General features: G+C 40.1%; 1 protein-coding gene across 1 annotated transcript in view; it reads left to right on the top strand.

Annotated features, from left to right (window-relative positions):
- LOC141140591 (cofilin-2-like) overlaps positions 1 to 12,605 on the top strand; it is a 51,225-nt gene that overhangs the window by 32,434 nt on the left and 6,186 nt on the right. Inside the window, exon 2 of the mRNA XM_073627959.1 lies at positions 337 to 608. Coding sequence (XP_073484060.1) covers positions 337 to 608 — 272 coding nt within the window. The remainder of the gene's footprint in view (positions 1 to 336; positions 609 to 12,605) is intronic.

Raw genomic sequence — 12,605 nt, forward strand, 5'->3', positions numbered from 1 at the left:
GTTGTGAGTAGCCTAACCTGAGTTAGCGAGCTCTCTGAATGTTTTTGTCCTCTCTCTCACTACTTTGTATGAACTTACGGTATATAAAAGTCCCAGTGCTTTTTTCTTCATTGGAAAGTAATGAATTATGACTGCTGATTGGCTGCAATAAATTGCTGTTCAGTTAATGCTTCTGCCATAAGTGACATATTCATTTGGTAAAAACTTGAATTGGTTTTTATTTCTCAACTTTACCCTTATATAACGTCAAGCAAATAAAACCTAAATTTATGTGAAACTCAAGAGAGGGATATGCCATGGTCTTACCAATGACTGTACACATTGTTCTCTATGCAGGCATCAGGTGTCCAGGTTGACGGTTCGGTTACCCTCTTGTTCCAAGAAATGAAGCTGAAGAAGTCTGGAAAGAAAGCCGTTTTCTTTGGCTTCAGCAGTGATGAAAAATACATCATTGTGCAAGAGGGGAAGGAAATCTTGTCAGATGACTGTGCAAATTTTTTCCCGAGGTTGAAAGCACTCTTCCCTGAAAACAAGTGCTGTTACGCCTTGTTGGATATTCATTATGTTACTGGGGAATCAAAGAAACAGGACCTGATATTTGTAATGTGGTAAGTTATTAGAACTAGTACAGTATGCATGCAATGTGTGTTCTTTTTTATGATGGGCTAGGTCTGTTTTTGGAGTTCATGCTGTCATAGGTACATATGAATGATGATGTTTTCTTGGCAGACTCCACTTCTTGTTATAATAAGGTCTGCAAGTTAATTATCTGGGAGTGTCCCAGACTGAGGGACTTTAGGACCAAGGTAGAACAAACAATTAAAACATCACAGGAGTGTCTCTTGGGGAAACTCAGCAGCATTTCTCCTACATGATACACTGCTCTACAACAAAAGGTATAAAAACTCCTTATTGAAACACCTTACTGCAGCAAAAGCCTTCTGTTCCACCCAACAAAACACACTGGCTTACCAGAATTACAGAAATGCAGCAAATGGAGAACCTAACCATGGTGATGAAAGAGCAGCAACAAAAATCTGGACTCCTTATTGCTTTTATAAGTAACAAACACTATTAGCTTTCAAACAATAATCCCTTCACCTTCCAGTTCTCGAGGTGCGTAGAGCCGCTAGGCATCTGGCCAGGACACCCCCCCTCCACCCCTCTTTTTTCCCCCACCACTCCCCTCTCCATTGTACTGGGGTTATGTGATGATTCCCTTGAATCCCTCACAAAATTTGAAAAAAAAAACTGAGGAAGCTTTATGTTTTAGTAATATGTACTTATTAGATACTTGGTTTACAAACTTCTTGTTTTTAGTTCAGGAACACAGGTGAACTTGTACTGTCAATTTATGCCTTTTTGTACTGTACTAGGGGTAACCTCTGGACATGCTGTACCTGTGCAGCAGAATTGTCATGCCGTTTCTTCTAAATAAAAAATAAAAAACACAATTAGTAAAAGTGTGTCTTTTACCATGTAGTTTCACATAAGCAGTAGCAGAGCACTTCAACACATGATAGTGCTTAGATACATGTTTGCCTGGCCTCACAGATGGCTGTTAGAACTTTGACATATTCAGAGCCATATCCTGCCCACTTCTGCTGTGATTACTGACATAGGCGTGCGCACAGGGTGTTCCGGTGTGCCCAGGCACACCCTATTCACCCCTTGCGCATTAGTATGATCGCTCTGTGTAGCAGCAGGAACATGCGAAAGATCTACCTCTTACTGGCTCTGCCATAAGAGAAGTGTCTACGTTCTTCTCTTTCACTGTGCCGGCAGAGAGATCAATTTGCCGGGGTCATATATATGTAGACACACACATGCATATGTGTTTGAGCTTTAGGGTGCACACCCTAATGCAATAGGCTGCGCACACCTATAATTACTGAATTACATTGATGGAGTAATTATGGGGCACGGTCTACTAAAAGCAGCCCAGTTATAGCTTGTGCAACCACTAATATGGTGGTTTCCACCATATCTCTAGATCCACTTTAAAGTGTTGATAAACCCAGGACCCTGCATTCACTATATCTGGTCTCCCACAGTACACAAAACATGGAAATGCAATCATTTTAGTAAATATAAACTGCTAAATACTCTTTCTCAATAGCAGTATATAGCAGTCTTGTGACTTCTATCAGTGCCTGGTTAAAACTTGTATGGGGACTAACTGTCCTATCAGGATGCAGGACCCCTGACCCTCTGTCTGGACAGTGCTGATTGGCCCTGTGCTGATAACACTTTCCCAAGAAAAAAAAAAAAGATCTAGCAATACACACCAAACTGAGCATGTGCAGCCCGACTCCAGTAACTCTGTCTTATCCAGACCTGTTTTGGAGTCAGTGGAAGAAGAGGAGGATCTGTGCATACAGGATCAAACAGCCTTTTTACAAAATGTAGAGGATTAGCCCCTTAGGCTCCACAGTGAGTATAACAAGCATGCTTTACTGCATATACAGACTGATTTTACTTTTGTGGGTTTAGTAACACTTTACGTTGGCTGATCAGAGGTGTTAAAATAGTTATTGCAAAGCCAAACCTGTGCGGATGCCTCTTCAGTGCTCTCTAAGCCATCTGAGCAAGAGTATCTGCCTCAGCTGTCAGGATATGGTGCCTTCTGTGGTCACCCAGTGTACCCCATTCTGTTTCTTTACTTCTGTAGTATTATAAGAGTACACGGAGAGTATGGACACAACCGCTGTGATTCATCACACAGTCTTTCATATTGTAGAATCCACCCTCCTTCCTACCTCAATAGTTCAGTTCCACCCACAAACCAATCAGTAACACACACTTCACCCTGGCAACACAGTACACTATTTTTATCACAAAAAGCACAGCCCTACCCCCATAGGAAGAAAGCCTGAATAAAACCATTGGATGAGTAATCTATAACTTATACCTCTACTGCTGCGCCAGGACATCACTGGATGAGATAATGCAGTGGATGACCAATGTGGATGAAAAGTCATGCTCTTTTGACAGTTGTATTCTGACATGGAAAGATTAAAGACTAGTCAACAATGAAGATCAAAGCATTAAGATGCATAGAGCCACCATAGCCTGTGGGCTAGTAAGGGTTCGGCTTTGCATCCAGGCATTGCAGTACTGCACCAGTACAACCCCACTCTCATTTGCCTGTAATCTGCTGAACATGCAATGCACCTTCTGGTGATCCTAGAGGGGGGCTGCAGGTGACCCGACCAGGGAGGGGGGTGGCTGGCTGTGCCCTGTTTGCAGCCCCCCCCCCCCCCCCAAAAAAAAAAATATATACCACCGGCCGCCACTGGTATTGGCCAGTACTCTTACATGTAATAGAAGCAAGTTGGGGGTAATTCTGAGCTCCTGCCTACCAACCCAGACATTAACATCTGAATAGCCTAAAGAGCCTCTATGAATATTGTGTGAGGACAAGTAAAAGGTTTCTCATGCAAGGGCAGTATACCTCTATTGAAACCAAGCCGACTCAAACCATATAAGTATTTCATGATGTGGGAACACCGAATATAATAAAAATAAACTTTTATTTTCAACAGATATTGCTGGTTTTATGACAGATATCATGTACATGTTCATGCCCATAAATCATTTATATTTAATTATTTTTATATGTGGAAACCTAAAAACCTGTTTTTAAAATCCAAAAATAAGAAAAAGGAGGACGAGGCAAACCTTACTGGTAGACAGTACAACAATTTCAGATAACACCTTCAGCAGCAGAAGTCTTTGTGCTATTTGCTGGTGAATTTTCAGGCATTTTAACCCTAATGCCACGTACACAATCACACATTCCGACAACAAAATCCATGTTTTTTTTCTGACGGATGTTGGCTCAAACTTGTCTTGCATACACATGGTCACACAAATCTTGTCAAATTCCAAACGTCAAGAATGCAGTGACGTACAACGGCACTAGAAAAGGGAAGTTCAATACCAAGTGCGCCACCCTTTGGGCTCCTTCTGCTAATCTCGTGTAAGTAGAAGTTTGCTGAGAGACGATTTGCTCTTTTCAGCCTCATGCTTTTCCGATCGTTACTGCTCAGTTTGTGCTTGTGGGTTCGTATCTGGTTTTCAGTGCTTGCCCCCCCCAAAGCGCACACGAGGTCCGTATAAAATATATGGAGTACTTTGCCGGTAGGGGGGCCATTGATATGCCAGAAAATGTTTAATAAACATTTTTAAAATATTTTTTTTTATTTAAACTGAAATAATATTTACTTTGATTTGCTGCTTGTGTTTCTTTTAGCTGTCTCCTAGGTTCTCCAATGGTCTTTTTTTTTTTTTTTGACATTCTCTTCAATAGTGCAAACGTAATTTATTTGATACACGAGGTGACAATCTCTTCTTCAGCGAACTATTATTATGTTGTGGGTCTGCTACACACACACCTTGTTTTTGTTGTTAATGTATGTAATGCATTACTGTTAAAAATATACATCATTTTCAGCACCATGAATGAATTTTGCAGAGTCACGAAAATGGCCTGATTGTGACAAAATATAAAGCACTGTGGGAGTTATTTACTAAAGGAAAATCCACTTTTCACTACAAGTGCACTACAAAAGTGCATTTGAAACTGCACTGAAAGTGCACTTGTAGTGCAAAGTGGATTTGCCTTTAGTAAATAACCCCTATTTCAGTGTAAACACCAACTTAGTCCAAAAAATGATATTGAGCATCGAAAGAAGAAGCCACACATTGTTGGGTAAAAAACTTTTTACTCTGTGCACATTCACATGTGCGTTAGAAAATGTTTTTTGAACAAACCAACGTATTTTAGTAATAACATTTTTGTTTTTAACAGTACAAATAGCCTTTTTTGTGTTAAAACAGGCATGTTTAAAACCATAAAACAATACACAACTCAGGAACTTACAAAGTTCAACTTTGACAAAGTGAAGGCAATATCAGACATTAGTATGTCCAAACTGTGTTGATATTGCCTTCATCAGATGGGGTGATGTCACCCCTGTGAAAGCCAAATTTTGAAGATGCACACAAATTGAGAGTCAAAATGGGGATTTCCTTCCTGATCCCATGCCTAATGTCAACATGTGCTAGCTCCCATCATGGGGGATCAATGGACGTGTTTCGGGGGTGCAACCCCTTCCTCTCATCTACTTTAATTGCGAGGAATGGGTTGCACCCCCAAAACGTGTACCTTGATATCCCGTAATGGCAGGTAGCACATGTTGACACTAAAGTGATGAATGTGCCTTCGCGCTATCAAAATGTGTATCACACAATAGTTTTTTTTAAATACGAATAAAAATAAGAAATAGATCGCGGCAAAATCTAAAAGTGTTCACAGTTACACCAATAAAAGCTAAACAATAAAGGTGATTTCGCGCAGTGATCCAATAAACTAGGGATGTCTCCTCTAGGTATGGTAAAGTGAACGGTGATAACAAATCTACCAAAATTACATAAAGTGGATTCAAAAAAGTGATCATAAATTCATAACTGATAAAAACATATATGTAAAAGGGCTAGTAGAAATAACTGCAATACTAGTAAATGCTGCTGATAAATTAAGACTAATCATAATACTATTCAATGTGCAATATAAATAAATAGTCCAAAAAGGAGGGGGTGGATAGATATGCCAGGTCCTTCTGGGGAATAAGGTGATACTAAAAAATCACAAGAGATGGGGTAGATGAAATTCCAATAGCTGGCTTCTCAATAATAAAATATATAGTGGTGTTGCCCATAGAAACTTCATACAGTTAGTATAATGCAGTCTCCCAGAACTCTCACCTCAGGGCTGGTTAATTAATGCATCTGTGAGTTCAAGTATGCTGATCATGCCACTGTTGTATGTAATTAGTAGATGGGTTGTAGATTTCTCCTTGTAGGCCTTCTGCTGGAATACCTATGACACTTTGGTGTCAGTAACACCGTGATAGGGGGAAGAAAGGAGAAAAGGAAGGGGCTCCACTAGTGTAGTATATTAGAAAGTGCAAAAGTGTTTATTAAGTATGAAAGGTGGACTCTTACATTGTAACAATTAATAAAAAGCGAAAATAGAAATGACAATGAACGTACGGCGCTCTCAGCGCCCTCTCGCGTCTCCTCCTGTGTGTGTCTCGCTCCGGCCAATCCCTACGCGTTATGACACCGTCACGTGTCTTCATCTGGGGAACCGGATTGGTTGTTCTATTACGTAATATATAGCGAGAAACCGGAAGTACTATAGCGGCCATCTTAACTGTGGGCACTGTTTTGTTTATATGGCGGCCATTTTCCCTTAGGCTAATGGATGATGTATATTCACCATTTTGTTGTGGTTAAAGTCTAATTCTTCTCCATATATGTGTAATAGTAGATGCGGCCACCTTTTTGGTAGTTATACTTTGAAGTAACCTTCAAAGTATAACCTGCAAATCTTCTTCCACAACATCCACATCACCTAAAATAAAAAAAACACACCATGTATTAAAAATATGCAGGCATACATCTATTACCTGAAGCTGTGGTCTCAGACACTCACCTGTTGTTGTCACTATTTCGCCCACTTCATAAACCTCTCCTTCCTTCACATCTTCTGGTTGTGGTGTGGGGATTTGCTTTTCTTTCCGGGGTGGGGGGTCCCTGATGTTCTCAGATGTCACAAATCTTTTATTCTCTATGTGTATAAAAAAAAGGTATACTTAGCACACAGATATTTGAGGCCAGAAATAGTAATATGAAACATTGCTTGGAAGTGTCGTGCAATTGTCTTTTTTTGGCAGAGTTCCAAGCTGGAGACATTATTTTTTTCCCATTCTAAAGCTGGAATACTTACCTTTTTTGTACAAATTTTCACACATGGAGACACCCCTAGTATCCACTGGAGCACCTGCGTGGGACACCCTAAAAAGTTTGTTCTGGTGTCCCACACTAGTGCTCCTGCGTCCAGATGTGTAAACAGCTGCTGAGTGTCCTCTCCTTACACTGAATCAAGTTTGCATTTCATTCTAGTACAAACCCATCTAGACAACAATGTCATAAACTTCTTTTAATACAAATAGGCCTGAACAAATGTAGTTAACCTGGATCTGCCAAAAACATCGTATTAGTGGGCGAAAGAACAATGTTTACTACGAACGATTACTTTGCCCACGAACCTGAAAGTTGCCAAGTACAACAGTAAAGAAAAGCACATGGAGCAGCATGCAAGTAATAATAATAATAATAATAGAAACATAATAATAGATAATAATAATAATAATAGAAACACACGACAACTACTTACTTTTTTGAAGAACTCTTTTGATCTTTCTCTACTGCTCCTGCTCCCTCAGTTTCAGGTCTGACCAGCATTTCCTCAATTGATCCTTGGATCATTGTACCCCAAAATTCCTGTGCAGACTTTTCACAACTTTAGCCATGATCGTGGCCTTTCTGACATTTGGGTTTGGGTATGGTCCATGCTTCCCTTCATAGCCGGCCCTCTTCAAGATGTCCACCATCTCCACCATCTCTAAAAAAGAACATATTTGAGGCCTTAAATTTCCTCCAGGATCGGGACGTTCATGGCTCCAGGCTTTCGTCGTTGCTGCTCTCCTCTGCATGCAATTGCTCTTTCTCTGCCATCTGCTCTCCCACTGCGCAAAAAGACAAGGAGTGGGAAATAGACTAGAAAGAATGTCAGGGGCGGGCGGAGTTTCACGCATGCACAGTGTATATAAAGCGTAACACGTGTGCGCGTACGCACGATCTGTGAGAGGAGGAAGGAGTATCGGATGTGCCGATCGTTAGAACGAAGGTACAATTTTTTAACTTGGTGCATCAGTGGCCTGTACTGCTTATAGATTGAGGCCTATATTGGGACAAGATTAGGAGAGTTTAGCCTGACATTAGGATTTGTCGTGTGTTGTGTCTTGCAGACAAAATGGATCTATTGAATGATCAGGACTTTATCCCCATATTCATTGATATGTACAGGGAGCTACCCTGTCTGTGGCAGGTAAACCACCCCTTTTATTACAATAAAATAAAGAGGAAGGCAGCGCTGGATCAATTGCTGGAATTTGTGAAGCCGGTGATCCCCACGGCAGACATCCTCTATTCGAAGGCCCTAATTGGTGGCATGAGGAGCCTTATAATAGGGAGCGCAAGAAGGTCCAGGATTCCCAGAAATCAGGAACTGCAGCAGATGACATTTATGTACCCAGGCTGTGGTACTATGACAGACTGCATTTTCTGGCAGGCCAGACTGAACCCAGGCCAGCACTCTCCAGTCTTCCTTCAAGGCTTCCTTCCACCTCAGCTGAGGCTTCCGATGTCCAGCCTGGGCCTTTCAGCCAGGAAGAAGTGGAGGAGCCCAGTTTGAGCCAGGTATAGCATTGTTCAACATATTTCTAGTCAAATAATTAATGATGTTAACTAGATGTTATTATTGATCAGTAATTTCTGATTTTACAAAGTGTTTTACATATCATTAGACAGTAGTGGCCACAAATGATTGGGACAAGAATAAAAAATGCTGGGGTTAGAATGATAGTCTTTTCTATCTATTAACATTCAATTTCAACAGTCATAAGCTGAAAATTGTGTGTGATGAACCAAAAACTAAAACTATGTCCCTTTTTCATACACAGGAAAGTCTCGGCCAGGAGGAGGCTGTGGAAAGTGGCAGCCAGGAGGTGGCGGGGGTAAGTGGCAGACAGGAGGTGGCCGGGCCCAGTAGCCTGCCCGAATCCCAGGTCCCTCCCCTCCGCCTTCCAAAAAAAAGTCCCAGGAAGAGGAGTAACCTGGAGGAGGCAGCACTTGGCCTATTTTGGAAGGCTGCTGCGGCCCCCAGAACCCCCTAATATTTAAGAGGACTATGCCTACATGGCAGCCTGGAAAATGCAGGAAATGGAGGAGGGCCAACTCCTCTTATGTGAAGAAGTTATGTTACAAGCCCTAAATAAGGGGTTGAGGGGTGAACTCACAAGCCAAAGCCACGTTTGTGAGTTCAACCATGGTCCTCTTCCTCCTCCACCTCCTGCCACAACTACAACACCAGAGCCACAGCCTGGAAGCAAGCGTGGAAGGAAGACAAGAAAGTGATGGCCTGGGTTCAGTCTGGTGTGACAAAAGACACAGGCTGTTATAAGACCACAACCTGGGGACAGATATATCATCTGCTGCTGTTCCTGATCTCTTGTAGTCCTGGACTGGATTGTGCTCACTATTATAAGGACTCCTCAGGCCACCAATTTTGACTGTAAAATAATTGATGTCTGCCCTGGGCTACCAAGGCTTCGCAAATTTCTCCAGTTTCTCCAGCATTGCCTTTCTCTTTATTTTGTTATGACCCATAATAAATGGCTATTTATTTTTCACAAATACTTGCCTATGTGTTTTACTTCAAAAAGGACAGTTTGTTTGTGAGTAGGCAGGTACATTTCAAAAATACAATGTCAAATTAACAAGGGACACCAACACCAACCTCTTTGAGGTTAAAAAATACAAGATAATAATGGTGTTGTGGTAACTTGACACAAAAGGAAAGAAAAAATTATGGAGATCACTATAAAAAAAATAGGAGATCTGGATAAAAAAAAATATATATATTTATATATATATATATATATATATATATATATATATATATATATATATATATATATATATATATATATGTGTATATATACAAAAATTCTAAACATTATGGAGATCTGACGAAAAAAAAAATAGGAGACCTGGATAATAAAAAAAAAATATATAAACAAAAAATCTAAACATTATTATGGAGATCTGACGAAAAAAAAAAAATTATTCATGAAATCACGAAAAATAATAAAGAAATCAGTTTGTCAGAACTCTGTGTGAATATCAGCAGCAAAACAACGTCATTATCTAGCATTATAAAGAAGAAGAGAATGTGCTGTATTAAAAGATTTTAAAATTTGCAGCGTGACGAATGTGCTATCTCCATTACAAACGCTAGTTTTACCAGAACGAGCACTTCTATCTCGTACTTGATTGAGAGCATGCGTGGAACTTTGTGCGCGGAATTGTGTACACACGATCAGAATTTATGAGAACGGATTTTGTTGTAGGAAAATTTGAGATCCAGATCTAAAATTTTGTGTGACGGAAATTCCGATGGAAAATGTCCGCTGGAGCCTACACACGGTCGGAAATTCCAACAACAAGCTCCCATTGAACATTTTTCGTCGGAAAATCCGACCGTGTGTACAGGGCATTAGGCTCCATACACACTGGGCTTAAAAAAACGTATGTTCTCTTGGGAGTAAAAAGCGCTCATATAGAGAATTTTTTATACACAGTTTAGACGAGTTTAGGAGAGTTTTATGTTTTTTTCTGCCTCCAAGCTCCAATCAGAAACGCGAACCAGAAGGGTTTTTTTTTCCACCTCTTATGCCCTATACACACGACCAGTTTTGCCGTCGGGATAAACTCCGAAGGTTTCTTCCGACGGAATTCCGCTCAAGCAGTCTTGCCTACACACCGTCACACCAAAGTCTGACCGTCCAGAACGCGGTGACGTACGACGGGACTAGAAAAAGGAAGTGCAATAGCAAGTAGCCAATAGCTTCCGTCTCGTACTTTGTCGTGAATAATAAGTAGTAATAAGTATGTGCCTTTTTAAGGACAGGTTTCCCGCACAATAATTATTATTGAGTAATTTTTAACAAAGATATTTTTAAGATACAAAATCAATCTATATGACACAGTCTATGCATGTGAAACTTATTCACGGAGACATGTGAGCATTACGAAATAGAAATTTATTGGTTAACAAACACAAATAATCACATGAAATTAAGATACCGATTGCGTTACATGAACGTCTTGAAAATCAATAAAAACACTTACAAAAATGGGCGTACTGTCCCTTTGACATAATACCACCATGATAACTTCTCGGTAGAATCAATAACATTGTGAACTTGACAATTAAACAGTACGTCTGTATTTCACACGTACAACCGTTACTATACTGCAGGTAAGTAAGTGGTTAAAATGTGAAATAAATTAGACGTTTGTTTTGTCAATAAATGTGGAAACTATGCAAAAAGAAAAATATAATGAAAAATTTGAATCTTTAGAGAAAAATCTACAAGGCGGTTATTGATTCGGGAGAATGATTATCAATTATATAATATTCAATACATCAATATTTGAGAGAACATACAAGATAAAATCAACATGACATAATTACCCATTCCAGGATGGCTACTGTTCCTATTGGCTGGTTACCAGAGTTAAGATGGCTGTTGTAGTTTCAAAATGGATACTCTTAGAGCCCTTTCACACTTGGGCGGTTTGCAGGCGCTATTGTGCTAATAATAGTGCCTGCAAACCGACCCGAAAGTGCCGCTACTTTCATCCAATGTGAAAGCCCCGAGGGCATTCACACTGGAGCGATGCGCTGGCAGGACAGTAAAAAAAGTCCTGCCAGCAGCATCTTCGAAGCAGTGAAGGAGCGGTGTGTATACCGCTCCTTTACCGCTCCTGCCCATTGAAATCAATGGGACGGCGCGGCTATACCGCTGGCAAAGCGCCTCTGCAGAGGCACTTTGCGGTGGTATTTAACCCTTTCTCAGCTGCTAGCGGGGGGTAAAACCACCCCGCTAGCGGCCGCACACCGACGGTAAAACGCTGCTAATAATAGCGGCGTTTTACCGCCGATGCCGCCCCCGCCCCAGTGTGAAAGGGCTCTTAAAGAGGATTTACTTCTTGTGACCTCCGAGTTCTAAGTATTAGGTGTTGAGGAATCTTCATGAATGTAAATATATGTATTCATGCATGGTGCATGAGTGTCAGTCTGGGAGTGTGTGTATCTCCCAGTGTCCCCCCTCAGGATGGATCCCTGAGCTTCCTTTTGAGCTCTCCCCCTGAGCTCACTTCCTCTCCATTTTTTTTCTCCCTCTTTTTTTAGCATCTTACTTGCCTCTAAATACCATTTTAGATAATAAGACCATATAAATTATAATGGCTCTGCCCAAAAGGAGGTGGCTTCTTTCTATTGGTTACAAACTTAATCATTTACCTTTCTCGTAAATTTAGTGAGTTCAAATAATACCACCTTCAACCACCAGGTGTCTCACATGTGTTTTGAGTTTATCCTTTTAAGTTAATACGTTCTATTTTCATAATGTGTATAATGGTAAGGATAGTATATACCTTTAAATATTCTGGTAATCGGTCTAATGTAAAATACACTCAGTATAAGTTTGATTGGTCACCACTACATAACTTGGTTATATATATGTATCTCTATAAATGTATGTCTATAAAAACTGGTCTATCTATGAAATACCCATGTTGTTATATATATTAATCAATACTACATAAAAATGATTATCCATCTGGATACCTGTATAACTTCTGGTATCTCCAATGAATATTCGTTTATCTAAGCATGGGCTACAGTCTTATATAGTTATAATCATAATTATATGTTTTTCCTAATACTAATTAGTTTCTTAAAACACTTCTACTAATAAAATCACACTTTCATATACATTTTCTTCATACCAAAGTTGTTGGGTCCGCAGATGCCAAAACTATAATATGTCTCTGTGACCTACATGTCTTATAATAACCTTATAGATACTTTTAAAATATTTTTGACTTGCACCAGCTTCAAATCT

Source organism: Aquarana catesbeiana, linkage group LG04 (genome assembly GCF_042186555.1).
Source record: "Aquarana catesbeiana isolate 2022-GZ linkage group LG04, ASM4218655v1, whole genome shotgun sequence".
NCBI classification, from domain to species: domain Eukaryota; kingdom Metazoa; phylum Chordata; class Amphibia; order Anura; family Ranidae; genus Aquarana; species Aquarana catesbeiana.